The sequence below is a fragment of the Nilaparvata lugens genome, chromosome 13, assembly GCF_014356525.2.
Source record: "Nilaparvata lugens isolate BPH chromosome 13, ASM1435652v1, whole genome shotgun sequence".
Taxonomy (NCBI): Eukaryota; Metazoa; Arthropoda; class Insecta; order Hemiptera; family Delphacidae; genus Nilaparvata; species Nilaparvata lugens.
In genome coordinates, this window is record NC_052516.1 from 1,413,498 (window position 1) to 1,436,887 (window position 23,390).

A 23,390-nucleotide genomic window follows, 5' to 3' on the forward strand; every position below is an offset into this window, starting at 1 on the left:
AATGAGCCAGTTTTCAATGCAAAACTACCGTTAATTAGACGATAGAGAGAGAGAGATCAACTTTCTACTGTCAGTATTCTACATAAATTAACATCAATGCATCCCATTTAACCAATGCTGACAGTCTGATATATGACTGACTCACTATAGAACTTATGAAGTAGAATCTGAAACTTTGTTGAAGTTTTTAATAGTTGTTTTCAAAAACTAGTCAACAACTTTAATAATAATAATTTTCTAATTAAACTACAGTACTTTGTTTCCGTGTTGCAGGACTAAAACATGAGTTACCTCCAATTAAAATCAAATCAAATCGTTCATTCATGAAGAATATTTGAAATTTCATGCATCAACTATTAAAAATATTTGAAATATTTCATATCTGAAATTCGTGAGAGTTATTATATCCCTTTGTTTCGATTGCTCAGACTTCAAAAGCGAACATCTTCATAGCGGATATCGACCAATAAGATTGCGTTGAAATTGGGAGTGTCCTCCTACTCGCCTGTGATTGGTCAACGCTGTTCTGTGTCATAATAGCGTTCAAATCGGTATCCACCAATAGAAATTGAGGGATACGTTCCACGAAAATGAAGCAATTCAATTCGAAATTTATTTATTTTGCACATCAATAAAAAAATTATGACAAAAAATAATTGTTTACATAATTATTTACCTTATGTATAATTACAAAAATAATTTAATTTGATAAAAAAGATAAAATGACCATAAACTAAAAATTAATAGAAAAGTGCAGAATAAAATGCGCACCTCTAGGCATAGCCCGAGTGAGGTGTACTACCCAAAATGAATATTTACCCAAATGAATAAAGCTTCCTTAATCTACGGAATTCAATTTTGAACTAAAAACTCAGCCTTCTTCTTCTTTTGGTTCCTATCCGTTGCGGATGTTGGCAACCATTGTGACTATGATGACCCTGTTGACTGCCGCCCTGAACAGCTGTGCTGTGCTCATTCCATACCATGTCCTCAGGTTCCTAAGCCACGATATTCTCCTTCTTCCAGGACCTCTTTTACTTTCTACCTTGCCCTGCAATACAAGTTGGAGTAGCTTGTATCTGCTTCCGTTTCTCATTATATGTCCGAGATATTGGAGCTTCCTCGCTTCTACAGTATTGAGAATTTCTTTTCCCTTTCCCATTCTTCTTAAAATTTCTTCATTGGGGACATGGTCCACCCATAACACCCTCAGTATCCTCCGGTAGAGCCACAATTCAAATGCCTCTAGTTTGCGCTCAGTTGCAGCTGTCAATGTCCATGACTCTACACCATATAGATTCTCAATTAACCGAGGATGGTTATAGGCCTATTTTCGATTCTTCAATACTTCATTACCTACGTCAAGTTTTCAGTTTGCCTAGAGCCACAATTCAAATGCCTCTAGTTTGCGCTCAGTTGCAGCTGTCAATGTCCATGACTCTACACCATATAGATTCTCAATTAACCGAGGATGGTTATAGGCCTATTTTCGATTCTTCAATACTTCATTACCCACGTCAAGTTTTCAGTTTGCCAAGTTTTAAAATAAACATTTGCGGAGCACTGGTTTCCTGCTAGTGTAATATAAATGAATTAATAATATAATATGAATGAATATCATCAGGGTCTCGCTATTATTTTCGTTACAATAATGAAAGATATAAAGGAGTCGTTAGTTCAGTCTATTTTTACGGCATTTTCAAACTTTTATTCCATCCCATCTTCCTATCCATCCTACCGCACTTTTCATCCATCTCTTCCAATATTTTCATCGTCTCTCACTCTTCTTTCAAATCCTCCAAATAATCTACCACATTCTGTTGATTTCCTCTCCTCTTTTTTAAGTTTTCCTTATCCTTCACATCCTCCTTCTACATCATTCTATGCAGACACCATACTCCTTGTCACTCTCTCCCTCTGTATTCTTATTTCACTTCTATCTTCCCTTACATTTTTTATCTTCCCTGGATTCTTCACAACATCAATCCGAATAATCCAAGACAAGAGTAATTCTAATAACACCTGAAACCGGTTTCTCTTTTTCGAATAATTTTGTAGTAAAGCAAGTTCTTGTATAGGCAGCTTCGATATTATTGTGCTGTGAAAATGTGTTTTTAATGTTATCTCAGTTTCCTGTCATTTTGATTGGTAATATTATTCTCTTTGAACACGTTACATTTTGCAGCAGAGATTCTAAGTTAATGTTGATGAGATATCAACGTGGAATTAACTTAGCTTGCACACTGAGATAAGAAGGAACTATTAACGGTTATTACGCTAATATTAATCAGACAACTAGCTGAAAAACTTGAGCCCATCAAGATGAATTGATGTATCATTCCAAACAGATATTCCACTGAAATCTATATATATATATAAAAGCGAAATGGCACTCACTCACTGATTGACTGACTGACTGACTCACTCACTCACTCACTCACTCACTCGCAGAACTAAAAATCTACCGGACCAAAAACGTTCAAATTTGGTAGGTATATTCAGTTGGCCCTTTAGAGGCGCACTAAGAAATCTTTTGGCAATATTTTAACTCTAAGGGTGGTTTTTAAGGGTTTAAATTTAAAGTTCGTCTTTTAGCATGTATATTCTTCTTATTCTCTTAATTATAATTGAAATAAGGCCATACCATATGTTAATATAGAACTATAATCTAGAGAGAGTACCGCTTCGAAACAGTTGTTAACTGGTAACTAAATTAATAATTTTGTCAGATTGGCATTAAGTTGAGTTGACTTTGTTAGGTTGGCACCAAGTTGAAGATTGAAATGCATTTATCGCGGAAAAATTGATTGGGCACTGCTACTTCAATCAGAGCTATTCCTGGGAATATTATATTACTAGCCGTCAGGCTCGCTTCGCTCGCCATATCCGTTTAGCCAGACGTATAGTCTGGACCCCCGACTGGATCGTCCTAACATATGATAGAAATGCTCAAATGAAAAATGCAGGCTAGCGAAGCGAGCCTGCTGATCTCATTATTGGACGATCCAGTTGGGGTCCAGGGGGCGGAGCCCCCTGGCTAGACGGATATGGCGAGCGAAGCGAGCCTGACGGCTAGTATCTTACATAGCATGATTAGGAATAACGTTCCTAGAGTTATTAGGAACAGATGGAAATTACTAAGATATTGCAAATATTCAAATGTTAATTAATTAATTATTAATATTAAACGAAAGACCAAATTGAATGCTGTAATTCACCTCGAAGACTTCTGCTACTGCAAATATTGACAACCGGGTAAACAGCTAGATGGAAATTTCCATTTGGAAATTGGGAGAGCTGTTTATCCTGTTGTCAATTTTTGCAGTAGCAGAAGTCTTCGGGGTGATTTACAGCATTTAATTCGGTTTTCGTTTTATAATAATAATAAAGTTCTCAGGAATTTCAAAGTGTTATACATCTCATAATATTATACACTTTACGATAATAAAATGAATTATCAAATTCAAAGCAGTCTGCACGTACCTTAAAATAAGTTTCCAAACTGTTTGATTTTTCACATGATCATTGATTGATTTAAATGTTTGTCTATTTGGATTCTATTTCAATGTTCATTTGAGTGTCAATCATTGGTTATGTATTTATTTTATTTATTTGATTTCAGTACTGGCACAATCGGTGACCTTGGGAATGATTGCTGGCTGGCCAACAGTCAGTGTACCTCTATTACTTGCCGGTCATGGCCCTGTTTCTACCACACCTGATCAGGTTAGTGGTTCTGAGTACTCCAAAGTGTACTTGAAGAACGTAAGTGAGTGCAGACATGTGCCCAAGAGAACACCTATTATCATAATTTGAAGACTCTAGCTACACCATCAATAAGAACACATATATTTTGAGAGAATACAATATTTTCAAACGAGTCACAACATACAGTCGCGGTCTCACAAGATGATTACTGGACCGACTCACCCCTTACTCACAGAGAAAAGATAGCACAAGAAGATATGCCATGGTATAGGGCGTTTATGTTCAAATTTTCACTGTTAACTCAAGCTGATAGTCCTAATACTTCTTCTTCGTGAAGCTATGTGACTCTGATAGTCTCTCATACTGTGCCGTTCTTAGACTCTCACCCCAACAAAACAGTAATAATAGACAGTAGTCGACAGTATCAACTTGAGTTGACATGAAATAGGCTTGCAATTTGGAACATAAGCTCCGCATACCATGGGTTATCTTCTCATGCCATCTTTCCTCTATGACAGCATCAAGAGGCTAGTATGCGCTATAGTGAGGTCCACGTTATATTGGCAGTGAAGAAAGATAGGAGCAAAGATTGATAGATTGATAGATTGCAAAGTCTCTCCATTTTGCCACTGACTGTACACAGCTGTTACTCAATTCATCCCATTAAATTTAATCTAATAATAATTATCATTCCCTTGATAAAATAATTGATTTGATGTCAGATTAATCAAGAAAATATATTTTTTCATAATTTGATTCAAAAATTTGCTTCTATACCTGAGATCAGATTTTTATTTTTATACAAACCTGAAATGGCAGCTAATTTAAAAAGCTGTGATACAACAATCTGAATTTCAAAACAACATAAATTGATTTATTTGGTAGGTATTCTATTCCAATTTCTTTTGAATATAATAGGAAAATAGAAATCCTATTTCATTTCAAATAATTTGTGTTTCTCATACGGTAATGTTTGAGAATTATTTCATTGTTTCAAAAATACATTTTGAATCAATTATACGACTTGTGTACTCAAGTATTTTGATAAAATGAAGAAAAAAATGGCGGCTGAGAATTGTTTGGTCAGTTTTGTACAGTCACTGTCGAAAGAGATTATAAAATATTCTGGCAAATAGACAACATTGCAAAGCGAGGGAGAGATAGTGCTATCTGTTTTGTTGTATGATAGGAAAGGACAGCAACAGTATTGTCAATCGTACACTGCCATTATAATGTGGACCTCACTATAGTGAGAATCATAGCAATAGCATTTTCAACCAGCTGAATTGTTGTAAGCTATTTGCCTGAGAACATCCTACTTCTATTGTTCTCGAAATAAAAAGTTGAATTCCGATGTTGGCAGGTTTCCTGGCTGACAACCCTTCACTTCCTGGGCAACCTCCTAAGCCCAGTCCCAGCCGGCTTCCTGATGGACCACTGGGGTCGACGTACCACTCTGACGGTGGCCTCCATCCTGCCAGTGGTGGCGTGGCCTGTGGTGGCCCTGTGTGACACCACCACTCAGCTGGTGGTGGCCTGGTTTGTGGTGGGCATGTGGTCCGGTGTCGTCTACACTGTGGTGCCTGTCTATCTGGGAGAGATTGCCAAGCCGCAACAGAGAGGGTTGTTGGGGACTCTCTTCTCAGCTGCTAGGTAATGTAGTGTGCAATTTTTCTCCTCCTTCTTCTTCACCTTCTCCTCATCTTCATTTTATCATCTATTTCTTAAGTTTGGTTCGATTTTAATTTTATATTGTCAATTTTCTGTGAATGTTACCATAGGAGACAGCCTTGTAACAATTGTCAATAAATATCTTATCTTATCTTATGTTTTTCTCCTATTCCCCAACCTCCACTTACATCATCACCTTCTACTTCTTCCTTCAACTCATAATGCATCAACATCTTACTCTTCATCCTTTTCTTCCTCCTTCACCAGCTCCTCTTTCTCTTGCTCCTCATTCTATACCTCTCCCTCCTCTTTCTCACAACCTTCTCCTACCTCCTTTCTACCCTTCCAGCTCTTCCTCTTCCTCATCTTCCTCATCTTCCTCATCTTCCTCTTTCCCCTCTTCCACATTCATCATCACCTTCTTCTTCTTCCTTCTACTCATAATTCATCAACATCTTACTCTCCTTATCCTTCTCCTCCTTCACCTACTCCTCCCATTTTTTTGTCATAGTCATTCAATCTCAGCTGTTTCTCATGCATGAAATCAAGCCGGTAAACAGCTGTTTGCAGAACAAATAAACATATGATTCTCATTACAGCACACTCTACCGTAATGAAACCATATGTTTTCTTTACAGTCTAGTATGTTTCCTAGTTTCCTAGAACAGCAAAACTGCTACAAAAAACCACCTTCAGCACTCCAGGTCGAAGTTTTGTCAACAAAATTACTGACTCGGAATTTGTAAACTAGGTTATGTTCATAGAATGCATGTAGTAACTTCAGCACAAGCAGGTAATGTTTTCTATTTCTCAATTATTCTTCTTTGGATTATTATGACAAAAAATAGTGTACTTTACTTGGACGTGAATGTTATTTGCAGTGCTCAAATGGAATTCTAGTCTCGGCTAACGCCTCGACTAGAAACATCATTCTCGCCTGCGAAAGGCCCCTTCCCATCCATGTGACGTATGATACTATTAATACACTTCCTCCTCCCAGCTCTCACAATTCTCCCTCTTCTTTCTCCTCCATCTCATCCATCATCATCATCATCATCTTCTTCCTTCTCAACCTTATTCATCATCACCTTCTTATTTTCCTCCTCCTCCTGTCTTCTTCTTCTTCTTCTTCTTCTTCTTCTCTTCTTCTTCTTCTACATCGTCCTCTGCTTCTTCTTGCCTTTTTTGAGAACTATCCTAACCATTAACTTCCGCTCCAAGTCTCAAAAATATAAATTTTTAAAATTAGATATTTTCTCCACAGACGCCTAGGAGCCGCAACCGAGTTTGTTCTGGGGCAAGTTCTCACCTACCGCCAGCTGGCCCTCATTTCGGCCCTACCCGCAATTCTATCGGCCCTACTGCTGCTGAGGGCCCCCGAATCACCCTACTACCTGCTCAGGCGTCGAAGGGACAGGCAGGCTGCAGGTGAAGCCCTTAAACAGCTGAGACCGATGCATGAGTCGCATGACCTTGAAAGGGAGCTGGATGACATTGAGAGGTTCGTCAACGAGCGTACCAAGGGAGGTGAGTTAACATTGTGATATTATTAACAATGATCTGCGTATCATCTGAAGGAACGTACAGACTTATGCGCCACGAACTCGCGCATTTCACTGTTAATCAGCTGATGGCATTATCATTATATCTGTGTACAGAAAGAGTAGGGTACAGATATATAGTGACGTTATAATGGCATTAGAGAAATATAGGAAAAAAGTAATCTTTCTTGTCAATGCCTTCTGTAGATGGTAGCTGATACAGGTTTATTAATGTAATATTAACTGTTCATTCCCATTTAAAATAATCAATGATATTTTATCAAGCAAGGAATTATATTTAAAAAAATTAAGATGAAATATTTTGTTAATTAATTGTTAATTCTACATTGTTAAAAGACGAACTAGCAACAGAGCGAAGCGAGAAAGAGATAGCGCTATCCGCTTTTTTGAATGATAGACAAGGATAGCAATACCATTGCTAATCAAACACTGCCATTATAACGTGGACCTCTCTATAGTAAGCATAACATCAGCTGATGGAAAGAGAAATGTGCGTGTTCATAGTGCATAAGTCTGTACGAACTTTCAGATCTCTTCACTTATCGCTACGTGACTCCTCCGGAAGCCGTCCTATCTCCCAACATTGGAAGCCACCCTACGCTCATGTGAACAGAACAAATACGTAGCTTGGTTTTCAGATTGGGAGATAGGACGTATTTCAGCTAAGCGTAGCTATAGTCCGTACAAAATTACTTTTGACTGGAGGAATATGGCGCAGAGAAATGGGAAGAGATCAGCCAATTACAGTGATGAATAGAAGCGCAGTTGCCAATTTGTCGATTAGACTCAGTCGACTGTGTGCTTTCAGACAGGAAACTTTGCATGTGTAGCATGAACACTAGAAACCAGAGAACGCTGACCGGTTCAGAACGGTACCATCGCGCCTATGTATCCCTACCTTTCTCTACTGCGCATGTCCCTCCAAGTCGAAAACTCTAGAGACTCGTTTCTCAAGAACCGAGAAAAAGCATTTTTTTTTAATTATAACACTTCTAATTTCCTTTGAAATCCTTTTACTTCCCTATATTTGTACTCTGATACATTTTCAATTGGAATTTTCAATTTTTTTTCCAGGTTATAGGTCCCTGATAGCAACCGGAACCGGGAGACGAGCTCTTTTCGTGATGGAAGCTCTAGCAATACTCCAGCGCCTCTCTGATACGGGAGCTGTTATGGGATATATAGCGGCTTCCCTACCTCCTCGTCCCTTGCCTTTCTTAGAGAAACAACATGCTGTGATGGGGTTGGAAGCTGCTAAGTTGTTCACAGGACTGATTTCGACGCTTGTCATAGATTTGTTCACCAGGTAATATCAGACGATTGAAAAACAATATCCAACATACAAGAGTATTGTACAGTTTTTGGAGAACTGATTGCAATGAGAGGCTCTATATTTGCTCTAGGTTTGGCACACACCAGTTAGTCAAGACAAGACAAAACATGATTAGTCACAATACTTCAAATTATTGCTTATGAAGACCTGTCTAATTGCAATGACTAATCAGTGTGAGTTGCGTCATAAACAACTATGTGAAGTATTGTGACTAAACGTGTCTGATCATGTCTTGTCTTGTCTTGACTAACTGTTGTGTGTGCCTAGCCTAAGAATATTCAGTTTCCCTTTAATCTATTGGCTAAACACTCCATCATACAGTATTATAATTGGAATACTTAGGCTCGGCTGCACAAAAGCTGGTTAAATTTTAATCTTTTCTCTTCTTGGAAGGCAACTTTACTACATTAGCAGTAAATTCATAAATATACTAGAAAGTGAATTTCCACTTATAATTTCCGAAATAATAAACACAGAAAAAGAGCCATAGAGGCATGGCTAAACTTGAATTATTTCCAATCGTTGACTTTTATACAATAATCAAATTCATATTATAAATTATATTTTCGAACACTTCATACGCTAAATTCAAGTTTATATATACATCCCTGATTAAGCTGATTTACGACTCACACTGGCGCACAAGGAATCTTCCTTTTGCCGCTGTTTTTGCCTCACCTACTAAACTTATGCATGTGATCATAAATTGAATCTTCATTTTAAAACTGTTGTTTGTAATGTAAAGGATATCATTTCGTTATTATATCTAATCAAATAAATGTATGTATCTTGGTTTAAGTGCAGTAGCATATACTTATATTTATTTTTTGTAAAGTTTTTTTGTATTTTGTTTTTGGCAAATAAAATTCATTCATTCATTAATCGTGATTAATTTCAGGAAAACCAATCAGAGAAGGGTTTTTGAAAAGACGGCTTTTCCTATTGCTTCCCATGGAATTGATAACGATTAAAATTTAACCGACTTTTGTCCAACTCACTTAATGTTCAACGTCTCATTTATAAATATTCTCCAATGTACCATCAGATTACCTTATTATTCCTCATTCATCACGATTTCAGTATATCCCCTAATATCTTTCATATTATGTTTTCTTATTTAATCATGATTTTTCATAATTTCCAGCATATATTTCTTTAAAGTGTTGCTTCCTTCATTCTTTCACTAGTACCTCACTTTCCGTTACTCAGATACTTACTTTCAATTCACGAATAATAATTATTACTTATCGTTCTATCACAATAATTCTTCAATAACTCTCATTTAAATATTTTTCCGGATAACTTCACTTATTTTACTTAACTTATATCACAATTATTCTTCAATAACTTCTTATTTAATAATATTTTTTCGTATAACTTTGATTATTTTACCAGCATAGTTATTGATCTACAGAACAAATAATTACCACAAAATCATTAAGCTTCGATCTAGTTTTTGGGGAAGGGATAAATAAATGGAAAATTACTTGCGACAGGTGCAATTCATTACTTGACTTTCCCCCAATTTTCTTTCATTCATCAAACTTAACATGTATTGAACAGAAATTAATGGAATGTGACACATACATCTCAATTATGTAGGATGATAGAGAAAATATAGCATAAGAGATATAAGTATGGGTTGTTTGTGTTCCAAATTTCAAGCCGATTGTTAACTGAAGTCGATTACTGTCGACTATTGTCTATTATCACTTTAAAAATATATTGGACTTTTAAAATGTTATCTAAATTTGGGAGAGAAATAGTACAAGGAGTATCCTTAGTTTTTCTCTCCCATCTTCTTTGTGAAAAATATAAATAAATAAATCACTGTTTTGGCCGGGTGATAGTGTAAGAACGGCACAGTATTGATTGATTGATTGATTGAGTACTTTATTTATGTAGATTACAATATATACTGGCTTATACACTTATATACAATAACTTACAATACAGCAAAATTATAGATGAATTTACATAATATAGACTAAGAAGATAATTATTGAACTGTATATGATATGAAAAAGCAATTTGTAATATAATAACTATATATAATAATCATATTGTTATGCATCTACATAAATTGGCGGAGCTTTGGACAATGGACATATCAATGTCCATTCTTCGGAAAGAATATTACAAATATCCTCTCCACTAACTCTCTACCAAATATGAGAGACTACCAGCGTTACTTAGCTTCACAAAAAATAACTAATAGGTCTATCAGCTTGAGTTAACATTGGAAATTGAAACATAAACGCAGTATACCATGGAATATATTCTCATGTTATCTTTTCTTCATGGTAGGATACTCCCACTTTGCTCTTCTAGGCTACAAAATAAAGGCTGTCATTCAGTTCTATTCAACTCAATACTTTTTCATCAATTTCAGAAAATCGCTGATGCTGACCGCTTCTCTGGCTTGCACGGCAGCCATGTTCTGGTCAGGTACCTGGTACCTCCTCGTACCTAAAGGAACCTACAACCTACACTCCACTAACTACGATCTCCGCACAGGTAGGATATAATAATACCATAGATCAAAGATAGCATAAGAAGATATCCCATGATTTGTAGAGTTCATTCAAAGTTTGGAAGTTTTGTTCCGCATCATGGTGTTGTATATCTAGATAAGATGATACTGTATCATATTGTGTTGATACTGTATCATGTGAGGTGATACTGTATCATTTATGGTGATACCGTAGAGAAGAGATAGAATAAGAAGATATCTTATGGTTTGTAGAATCCATTTAGAGTTGGAAGTTTGGTTTCAAATTATGGTGTTGTGTATCAAGTTGAGACGATACTGTATCATATTGTGTTGATACTGAATCAAGTGAGGTGATATTGTATCATTTATGGTGATACCGTAGAGAAGAGATAGCATAAGAAGATATCCCATGGTTTGCAGAATCCATTTAGAGTTGGAAGTTTGGTGTCATAATATGGTGTTGTGTATCAAGTTGAGACGATACTGTATCATATTAGGTTGATTCTGTATCATTTATAGTGGTACCGTAGAGAAGAGATAGCATAAGTAGATATCCCATGGTACACAGTATTTATATTTCAAATTTCACTGTTATAACTCAAGTCGATAGTTCTAGTAGTTCTTTTTGTGAAGTTATGTGGGACTGGTAGTCTCTCAAACTGTGAAGTTCCTACACTCTCACCCGGCCAACATTGTAATAATAGACAGTAGTCGACAGTTAACAAAAGATCGGCTTCAAATTTGAAACATAAATGACCTGTACCATTGGATATCTTCTCAAGATATTATCTTCTCTAATCTATATGGTACTACTTATAAGTACTACTCCTGTATTCTACACTATTTCCAGTACAATAAAAACTTAAATAATGAATGATACCTTCAACTGTACTCTTTTGTTTTTGTATGTATGTACATAATATTATATAATAATTTTTAATTGAACTCACTACTGGCGCTCAAGTGTTAATTTTGCCAGTAGAGCCAAAATTTGATTATTATTATCAATAATAATACTTTTTTTTTCTCTATTATGTATAAATCTAGGAAACAACCAATAACTAGCTGATTGCAACTCTCCACCAGCGGCAAGGCTTGATCTTTTGCTGGTGATGCCGGATTACCATTGAGAATCTAATTATGATTTTTGTATTATTTATGCTTAATTTTTATTTAATTATTTATACTTTTGATTATAAATGATGTATTTTCTTTTATTATGTTTTAATATGTATTTATTGTATGGCAGAAATGATTGGATTTGATTTAACCTGAAAAAAAAATAGTTTCATGATTTTTAGGTATGTATTTTAGTTGAGTGCAGTAGCATATATTTATTTTTTGTGAAGCTTTTTTGTATTTTGTTTTTGGCAAATAAATTCATTCATTCAAATGTCCTATTGTAGGTACAGCGTGGATGCCCTATGGATGTCTGGCCCTCCACCAAGCCGGCTACAGTCTGGGACTGAGTCCAGTGTTCTGGAGCTTGCGGTCTGAGTTGTTTCCCATGGCAGTGAAGGCTCAGTCATCAGCTATCACCACCACTACACTGGCACTAGTTGCCTGTGTCGTTAACAGAATGTTTTTCATCATTGCTCAGGTGAAACTGCAAATACTCTAACGTTCTGTCACAAGAAATGATCTCGTGTTCTTGAAATCGAGACATATCCACTCTGAGAACTCAACTAACGCTGCATGGAAATCCTATCGATGCAACTCCATACTACAAGAAGTAAATTCGTATTGCTTTTGTTGGTGGGGAGTCCCTTGCGGGAAGGTCCCACCGCCTGAATATATCATTAAAGCCGTTAATGGGCCTTACGAGTGGCATACTTCAGCCGGTACCGACAGTTTAACGTGCCCGTCCGAAAACACGGGAGTGATCTGGTTAAAAAACTTTTGGCTATGAGAGGGTTTGAACCCGGGATCTCTATGCTGCTAAGCAAGCACTCTATCCACTAGTTACTACAGAAACTATATTTTAAAAACAATTCCACAATTGATGAGTCTGGACTTTGTAATGATAACGATGAGTGAGAGATTGGAACCTGCCTCACCACATAATATTATCATTAATGAGAGAGTCGAAAAATGCTCAATGAAAAATCAAGAGAAGTCTATTAGTTTTTTTTCACTTTTTGTGTAGTTGAGATTGTGGTAATTATTCAATTCGAATGAAAAAGACTAAGTAATTGTCAAAAACCACAGATTTATTGATACTTAGGAAGACCGGTTGGTTACTACAACCATTGTCAATCTCTGATAAACTTAACTAAATACAAGAGCAGCAGAATTTATACTAGTAGGCGGAGTACTGCTATGGTCAAGGGCATGAACGTGACTGCTATTCCTGCTATGTCACACCGTTTGAGTAGGAGGAGACTGTCTTGCTGGGCCAATGACAGGCGTTCATGCCCTTGACCAATAGCATACTTGCCTACTAGTAAAATTCTGCTGCTCTTGTATTTGTGTTAAGTTTATCAGAGATTGACAATGGTGTAAAAACCGAAACCGTTCTTTCTAAGTATCAATAAATCTGTGGTTTTTGACAATTTCTTAGTCTTTTTCATTCAAGAAGTCTATTAGACTGACTAATTGGCCTAAAATTATTAATCAAATTTCTTGAAATCTACAACAATGCCTCGTAATCATAATCAAAAAAATTTAAAATTTGAAAATAAAATTCAATTCTATTCGATTTTATTGAGCCACGACACTTCACAACTACTGTCTATGTCACAGGTATTAATATAAATGTATAATGTATATACATTCAATGTATATATATTTAATATATATATATATATAATGATCTTACTTCGCACATTAATAATAATTGACGAAAGATTTTCATTTACTTTAGAAAATCGATTTTTAATGTCAATTATAATATAAATAATCTCAATTTTTTGAATCTCATTTATCAGATCTTCTGTGGTCTCGATATTTTCCTTATCTAATCTATTCTGAATATGAACTGGTAGTCCCACACAACAATATGTGGATTCTAGATTATCTTCATAGTTCTCTCACATTCAAGCAATAATCGTTCCTTCTTCAAAGCCTAATCAAGCATAGATCCAAAATTTTCAATGTATTTGAATGAATATGCATATCTCACATTTGACCAGCCTTTATTAGAAAAAGTTTGGAGAAATATTTTTGACCACAAATTCCAATTTTCCAATCTTAATTTATATTTGTTGGAAGTATACAATCTTCAGAACTCCCTTCTAAAAATAGTCTTAACATGTTATTTTTTCTTCATCGTTGTGGATATTGTAACGGATACATTCTTTCTCAAAATCTTCCAGCCAGAATTTTGCATTTTGTCCAATTTTCCCCGAGAAATTTTCCAAACAAATTTCTATCATATCAATTGAAAATTCACTCTTACCTTTTTTCGGCATGTTGAACAAAAAATCGATTATAATGATCTTACTTCGCACATTAATGAATAATTGACGAAAGATTTTCATTTACTTTAGAAAATCGATTTTTAATGTCAATTATAAATAAATAATCTTAATAACTTAAACTGTACAAATATGAACATTCAATGATAGTTTGATAAACAACATTAGTAAATTATTAACAAGTCATATGGTTCATATGATTAGAAAGAAGAAGCGTGAATGTAGAGCAACCAGCTTCTTACATATATTAATATTAATGTATTGGTATAGAAAATAAAAAATGAATAGATTAACACAACTCTGAGAAATACACCGTATGTAACAGCCTATTCGGTTCCTGTTTCAATATATACAACTGTCAATGGGTATTTGTCTTTGTCGCATCATTCAATATTGATTAATTTTACCACAAACAAAATATAACATAAGCTTCAGCTCATGGAATATTTTCTCTGTAGCTGCCTACAGACTTGAGCGTCAGGAACACATGAATTCACCTTCCATTAGCTGATAATATCTGTATTTGTACAGAAACAGTAAGGCTAGCTACACACACATCGATCTTTGTTCGTACGATTTTTTGCCGTCCTTATGAGATTAAACAGATGATTTCGAACAGATGATGTTTGTCAAGTTCCATTTAATCTGATAGAATTCAAAAGGACGGCAAAATATCGTATGAACAAAAATCGATGTTTCTGTGCAGAGTTTGTGGTACAGATTATTAGGTAATTTATTACCTAAGGATAAAGAGGTTATTTATTCATTTACATCAACCAATTTACAAATCAAATACATGATTAGAAAAGGACTAACAGGCCTAGCCCAAAACTATTCCCTTTCCGAATTTTGATAGTAGTAAGCCAATGTCTAAAAGGTAGGTTATGTTGCTTCACTTTCAATCAAATTCCGAATCCAGAAATATACAAACCAGAATTAAGATTTTAATTACATTGAAAACCGAAAAGAATAAAAATAATGCACCAAACTGTAAAGTTTTCAAAACTTGAAAACATTGAATTATTTAGAAATTTTGAAAACAAAACTAAACTAAACTATAATGATCAATAGAAGTTACGCATAATATGTTTCAGTACATTTTTAATAACTTAACAGATATTAGTAGCTCTGTGAACAGTAGATCTCACGCAGTATTCTCATCCACAAGTACCTGATTGAAACTATAGACCTTATGGAAATACAGCAATAGACTGGCTTCTCCACACATCTGTGTAATCACTTGTCAGCTGATTTATGATGAATAATTCTATAGTCTGATTTTTATGGTAATATTGGCGTATCAAGGAGGCTCCTTTTTCCTTTTATATTATCCTTGAAATGCAAAATTCCCAAAAACCTTGTATATACGTCGACGCGCAATTTAAAAAGGAACATACTGTCAAATATCATGGAAATCTATTACCGCGTTACGCCGTAAATGCGCAACATAAAAACATTTAAACATTAAGAGAAATGCCATACCGTCGACTTGAATCTTGGACCCCACTTCGCTCGGTCAATAATAAGCCTAGCCTAGCGTCAGCTGATGAAAAGTGGAATGCGCATGCTCGTGGTGCTCAAATCCGTATGCACATTATGATTTTACACTCCAAAACGTAACAGAAAAGCTTCTGAATCAAAGAATACTCAGTAAGAATAACCAAATCAATTCACCAACATCAAAGAAGTCCAAAACTTGAGGAAATGAAAAACGTTTGACATAAAAAACCATAATACACTATTTAGAGCTACAATAACTCACATTACTTTTTGTGTAGTTGAGAAGTTGATATTGTGGTAATTATTCATATTGAATGAAATGATGTTTTTTGACAATTTCTTAGTCTTTTTCATTCAATAACTCACATTAGCCTACATGATAACAAATTAATAATTTATATTGCACCATAAAGTACTATCCTTGTACTATCTAAAGTACCTGCTCCATCTATCAATAAAGCTACATAATATTCTAAGAATGCATGTTATTGTCTGTTCCAGGAGTTCGGAATCTACCTAAACTACTACATCTTCTGCATTAGCTGCCTACTAAACGCACTTGTGACTGTATTCTTCGTGGTGGAGACGGGTGGAAAAACGCTGAGTCAGATTCAGGATGACCTTGACGAGGCACCTTCCAAGGACAATGAGGCATCAGCTGATACGAGGACACAGATACCAGCTGTTTGATCCAGAAATAACCATGGAATTCAAAGACCTTAAAGATGCATAGATTCACATGCAGCGGTAGTGTCGTACTTGGAATTGAAATCGGCCATTGAGGGGGCAACCTATAAGATTATTACATACCAATGCCTTTGTAATCTATAATATTACAAATATATAGATATAATATTTGGTGCTAAAATACCCCAATGGTGGCCTTCAATTTCAAGTAAGAGCTATCATTGGGAAGGCATAGGCATTGTGGGTCTATATTTCTTTAAGGTGTTGATGGAATTGTATAAATTAAGGGCAAGGAGAGATAAGCTGATATGAGGTCACAGGTACCAGATGTTTCATTCAAAGAGACCTTGAATAGTATAAGTCAAGGTATACTGTTTGAACCAGGAATGACCTTGAAATTGTATAAGTCAAGGATATAGAGAGATCAGCTGATTGAGGACTCAAAGTTCGATTATGCAAAGCTGATTTGAAGGGCTATTCAATCCAAAGATAACCTTGGCACTGTATTAGTCAAGATCGAGGAAGCATCAGCTGATTGGAGGACGCAAATACCAGCTGTTTGAATCAGGAATGACCTTGGAATTGTATGATTTAATTTTTTTGTCATTCAGAATATTACACAACTCACAGAAAAGTACCACCGGCTTATAAGCCCAAAACGGTTCTAATTCTAATTTATACAACAGTCCAAATGTAGCTAGGTTATGTGTCACTTAACATTCTTCAATTACACACTCAATTACAGTTCAAACAACACAATAATCATTTTTAAATTAGAAAAATACTCCAAAAGGAAGTATTATAAGTCAGGGATGAAGAGATATCAGCTGATTGAGGACTCCAAGTTCGATTATGCAAAGCAGATTCGAAGGGCTGTTTAATCCAAGATAACCTTGGCACTGTATTAGTCAAGGACGATCAGCTGATTGGAGAACGCAAATACCAGCTGTTTGTTTCAGGAATGACCTTGGAATCTTAGACCAGTTATAGAATAGACAGGCTCCATTGTATAGTCACACTGAAAGTCGATGAAACCAACATCTACTGCCATATCGCCCCATCGTGACGTCAGCATCGTCATATAACCATCCTTATAATAATAATTATATAATTAGTTCTTTAATAATGTACTTCCATCTGGAATCTTCTATGGAAAACAATATAAACTAACTACAGAAAAGTTTTCTATACGATGCTGACGTCACGATGGGGCGATATGGCAGTAGATGTTAACTTCATTGACTTTCAGTATGGGGCGTGTGTATTCTATAACTTGTCTAAGCTTGGAATCGTAGAAATGGAGGGCAAGTGTTTGAACCAGGAATTACATTGTCATTTTATGAATATGTCAAGATGTTTATGATTTCTCATTTTCAAGAACTTGTCTCTAGAAATCACAGTCATAAGAAAACCCATGTTATTGTTCTCCTTGTCAGAATACTTGAGAGGAAATACCAAATATCAATGCAAACAAATCAAATAAAAGTTGAATTTTATTCCAATTCTATTTGGATCGAGATTTTTCTGGAAAATTCTAATTATATTCCTCGAAATTCAACTAGAAAAATAATCATTAGAGATCGTGAAAATCTCAGGGTGTAATCTATAGGTACAGTAATGTACTGTACATTATTGGTACTACACTCATCTTTATTCACATTGTGAATATGAAGTTGAGTATTTTTGTACTATACAAGCCAACTGTGATATATGCAATATTATATAGTGTATTTTAATATGATGTATTTTGTGTATATATCGTGCCATGTATTTATTAATAAAGTACAAATATGTCTAATGATTGTTTCCTCATTTATTGTGTATCACCATTATTGCCAACATCGATTATCTATGCTTATTCTAGTTACATATTCATCATCAGTATAAAGTATCAATATGTGATAGGATACAATCATTTTGTTTATAAAATACTGTCGTTATCCTATTATTATTAAGCAAGCAATTTCTGTTTATATAATGGTATTATTATATCTGGTTATTTATGTTAAACGGAACTCGAAACGGCTCTAACTATTTTCACGAAATTTTCGTGATTTTCACGATTTTGGAACATAGTAGGTTTATGATATAAAGATTCGATTGCACTAGGTATCATCCTTGGGAAAACTTGCTGAACGACATTAGAAGGATATTTATCCTGGCTGAAACAGCTGGGATATTAAAAAGTGAGTGAACGAGTGAGTATGTGAAAAATAAAAATATCGCATCCCCCGAAATTCAAAGATGACATTTAGCCAGCTGTGAAATATGAACACGATCATTTTAGCTCTCACTAGCAGCCGACATTACGTTCCTCGACTGAAGGAGCGAAATTCAAATTCACTACAGTATCCTTAAGGAAGCTTCAAGAAAAACACTACTGTATTATGTGAACACAGAATTGTGTTTTGTTTATCAATAAATAAAAATAACAAGCAAAGCTCGGTGTCCCGATATTGTTTGGAATTATGCTAGCAAGTCTAAACAACGAAGAACAGAAAATAGAGTAGGAGATCTTTTGTATTTCCAGTGATAGATTACCAGCAGGTGAGAGAGACGTAGATAAAGATAAATTTCAATTATTAAATTTTTGATAAATTCCAACTTACAAAGGCTATTTTAAAGACCGAAACAGGCAACCATGTCTATACCGTGGAAGTCAGTAGAAGAAGAAGAGTAATAGATTATACCTAAGAAGTAATCATGGGAGAACAATGGAAAGAAATTTAGAAGGTAGAAACACAAACCAATGTTAATATTATACACCATGATTCAAAAAGAATACCACAACTTTGAAAGTTAATTACTTTGTAAAGAATAAACGAAGTAGTAAGCACTATCAGTCATCGATTTGAGGAAGCTCTGACGTTTTTCTAGTTCCTTATTTAGTCTCATTGGCACTCCTTTGTCCGTGCCTATTTGAATGAAAACTATCCGAGGCAATGGATCGGCTGCTAAGCAGCTCGAGACAGAGCACTTCATCACTGGCCTCCAAGAACCCTGACCTCACCCTTTCCGATTTTTTTCCGTGGGGGTACGTTAAAGATAAAGTGTATCGACCTCCTCTACCAGCTAACATTGAGGAGTCAAACAAGAAATAACAGCAGCTATACAAACTGTTACGGCGATATGCTACTGAGGTGTGCAACGAGTTCGAGTATCGTATTGATATCACTCGAGTGTTTGGAGGAGGTCACATTGAACATTTGTGAACTTGCTTTCTAGTGGGAAAAAACTTATATTAATACTCTCCATTTTGATTTACAACCTAAGTTTCTATTATGTTTCCTTGATTAAATACAGACTTTCAAAGTTGTGGTATTCTTTTTGAATCACGGTGTATTGTTATTGAAATTTTACTTGTATTTTATGATTTCTTCCATAGCCTAATCGAAGATGAACCAACTATGTAATATAGTTTGTGGCTGTAGACTCATGCACATTAAATTGAACGAAAGAGTTGATAATAGTAATATTGTAGACAAAAATGTTTCTCTCGTAATCTTATCTAAGCCGGCAGGTAACAAAAATCAAACAATCGTTCAACAGTTTCTGTCATTATCTGAATAGAATATTCTTCTACTTGGGGCCGTTTGCACAGTCAAAGCTTAAACTCTATTCAATCAGCTGGTGGCTTGAACTCAGAATGAAACACATTATAACAACCGAGATTTGATACGGATTTAATCCAGCTTAAAATTAAATTTAGTTTAAACTGTCACTATGCAAACGGCCCTTAAACGTAAAAGTGTGGGAGACATTGATGGAATTACAAGGAACGCAATTTAGGAAGAGGTAGAAGGAGAGATTGATGATTGATTGAGTACTTTATTTATGTAGATTACAATATATACTGGCTTATACACTTATATACAATAATACAATACAGCAAAATTATAGATGAATTACATAATATAGACTAAGAAAATAATTATTGAACTGTATATGATATGAAGAAGTAATTGTAATATAATAACTATGGATAATTATAATGTTATGCATCCACATATTAAATTGGCGGAGCTTTGGACATATCAATGTTCATTCTTCGGAAAGAATATTAAAAATATCCTCCCCACTAACTCTCTACCATATAGAAAGAGATGAGGAGAGGGATGAAGAGAGAAGGTGATAGAGAGGAGGAGGAGGAAAAGAAGGTGATGGAGAAAAGTAGAAAGAGAGAAGGTGAAGGAAGGAAAAGGAAACAGGGTCGAGGAGAGAAGAGAAAGCTAAGAAAGAGAAAAATTGAAGGTGGAGAAGAAAGGGGAGTAGTAGAAGGAAAAAAAGGAGAGAAATAGAAGGAGGAAAGAAGAGAAAGAGAGAAAGTGAAGGAAGGAAGGAAAAGGAAACAGGGTCGAGGAGAGAAGAGAAAGCTAAGAAAGAGAAAAAATGATGGTGGAGAAGAAAGGGGAGTAGTAGAAGGAGAAGAGAAGAGAAATAGAAGGAGAGGAGAATAAGAGAAGGAGAAGGAAAAATTAAGTGGTTGAGGAGCTTGAGGGGTGGAGGATTAAGGGTTTAGAGTAATAAGGTGTCAAAAAAGAACAGGACGAAACGAAAGAAGAAATATATTATTTTTTGAATTATGTTATGTGTGAATTGGAATTTGAGTTCTGTATGTAGAAAAAAAGTGAATTCGTATGGCTTTTGGTGGTGGGGAGTCCCTTGCGGGAAGGCCCCATCGCCTCAATATATAATTTAAGTTCTGTATATATTTTTTATTCATCAATTATTGCTTAGATACTGTATCATGAAATGTATTTATCTATCGTATTGTTATCTATTCGACAAACAAATTGGAGAAAGGAGAAGAGAGGAAAGAAGGAGAAGAAGTAGGAGTAAAAGAAGAAGAAGAAGAAGAAGAAGAAGGAGTAGAAGTAGAAGTAGAAGAAGATGAAGAAGTTGATGATGATGATGATAATGATGATGATGATGATGATGATGAAGAATTGATTGATTGATTGATTGAGTACTTTATTCATGTAAATTACAATATATACTGGCTTATACACTTATATACAATAGCACACAATACAGCAAAATTATAGATGAATTTACATCATATAGACTAAGAAAATAATATTGAACTGTATATGATATGAAGAAGTAATCTGTAATATAATAACTATGGATAATTATATGTTATGCATCTACATATTAAATTGGCGGAGCTTTGGACATATCAATGTCCATTCTTCGGAAAGAATATTAAATATTCCTCCCCACTAACTCTCTACCAAAAAGTAGAAGAAGGAGGAAGGAGGAGGAGAAGGAAGAGAAGAAGAAGAAGAAGAAGAAGAAGAAGAGAAGAAGAAGAAGAAGAAGAAAAGAAGAAGAAGAAGAACAAGAAGAACAAGAAGAAGAAGAACAAGAAGGTAACTGAGAAGGAAATTAAGTTTACAAGTCAAGAGAGAGATAAAATGAAACTGAGAATGAGAAGGATAATGAGAAGCGATAATAATACAAACAATACAGAGACAGAGTAAATGGAGAAGAAAAAGCCGAAGAAGGAGAAGAATAGAAAGAAATATTAGTAGGTGGCGGAGAGGGGAAGAAGCTGCAATAGATAATCTATCAGTGGTCGGTGAGGTGGGAGGGAGGGAGGGATATTCATCTCCAACTTGCTATACAGTAATCAGTGGTCAGGGCAAGACAGTAGCTCTGTCTCATTCTAGAATTAACTCCATTCTCCTCTAAAAATTCAAATTCGTCATGTTTCAGGGTTGTTAGCCAATCACAAACCAGTTTCAAATACTCGTAAGTTGATAAATTTTACGTGAAATTTTAGAATTGTACTTCCGGAAATTTTGTATTCTTTGTTTGAAGTAGAGCTTTTTACACTCTCGGAAAATTGATATTCTGTGATTTATATGGTTGAAACTTGTCGTGAATCTGTTGATTTATTTGAAAGTTGTGAAAAATCCTGTGAAGATTTGAGAAACTCAAGTGAAACTTCAAAAAAATGAGTTATTTCTACACAAAACCAAATCGAACTTGTTAAAAGTTTAGTGTAACTTTCAAAGCTCAGTTTTATTAGGAGGTAGGTTAAATTGAAGTTGCCAATAGACGTTGAACGAGTTTTTAAGAGTTTTACTATTGGAGAATTATTATAGTAAATTGAAGTTTGTGTGTAAATTTAGGAGTGTTTTAACTTCAGGAACTCTATTGGTGATAGGAAATGATTCAAAATTAGTGTCAAAGATAAATCGGTTTTTGTTGAGTCATCTACAGTCCAAGAAAAGGAGAGAAATTCTATTCACAGCTTGAGATACAAGGAGAAGATTATTGGAACCTTTATTGTGAGTATTAACCAAAATGTTATATATAATTACATTATAAATTCACCAAATATGTATCTAATACAGCTCAGTATAATTAATTTAGCATTGTTTCTTATGGGAGTGTTCACACATTGGCAACTATTGCTCAAATATCAATAGCATTGTTTCTTATGGGATGTTCACACTAATAGTTTGAAGTTAATCTTACTACAGTCAAAATATGAGAACAGTCATAGAACATTGAGTTCACTGTACAAATTATATTTATTCAAGATATGAACAACTTGCATAATAATATCATACTTCCCAATGTAAATCTCTATTAGAAGAATAATACCGTCGTCATAATTATGTTTATCTCAATTTCAAGTTTATCGTAATTATAAATATTGGAATGATTCATCAAATAAATAAATTCACGTGACTGATAAATTCTAAAATTAATTGAACAAAATTATGATTGATTTCACGTAGAACATTAGTAAGATGAAAGGCTAGTGAATATAATATTTTTCTTCTCATTTTCTCTCACCCACACACTCACACTCTCTCTCTCTCTCTCTTTTATAAAGGCAGCGATTCAATTCAATTCAATTCTCTCTCTCATCCTCTCACACTCTCTCTCTCTCTCTCATCCTCTCACACTCTCTCTCTCTCTCTCTCACTCTCACTCTCTCTCTTCCTCCTCTCTCTCTCTCTCTCTCTCCTCTCTCTCACTCTCTCTCTCTCTCTCTCTCTCTC

At 35.0% G+C, this 23,390-nt stretch overlaps 2 protein-coding genes across 2 annotated transcripts in view; both read left to right on the plus strand.

Annotated features, from left to right (window-relative positions):
* Positions 1-17,804, plus strand: part of LOC120353968 (solute carrier family 2, facilitated glucose transporter member 8-like) — a 28,655-nt gene extending 10,851 nt beyond the window's left edge. Inside the window, exons 3-9 of the mRNA XM_039439543.1 lie at positions 3,623-3,726; positions 5,072-5,361; positions 6,644-6,906; positions 8,016-8,247; positions 10,667-10,791; positions 12,175-12,368; positions 16,186-17,804. Coding sequence (XP_039295477.1) covers positions 3,623-3,726; positions 5,072-5,361; positions 6,644-6,906; positions 8,016-8,247; positions 10,667-10,791; positions 12,175-12,368; positions 16,186-16,374 — 1,397 coding nt within the window. The 3' untranslated portion in view covers positions 16,375-17,804. The remainder of the gene's footprint in view (positions 1-3,622; positions 3,727-5,071; positions 5,362-6,643; positions 6,907-8,015; positions 8,248-10,666; positions 10,792-12,174; positions 12,369-16,185) is intronic.
* Positions 1-23,390, plus strand: part of LOC111054754 (protein takeout) — a 101,964-nt gene that overhangs the window by 29,097 nt on the left and 49,477 nt on the right.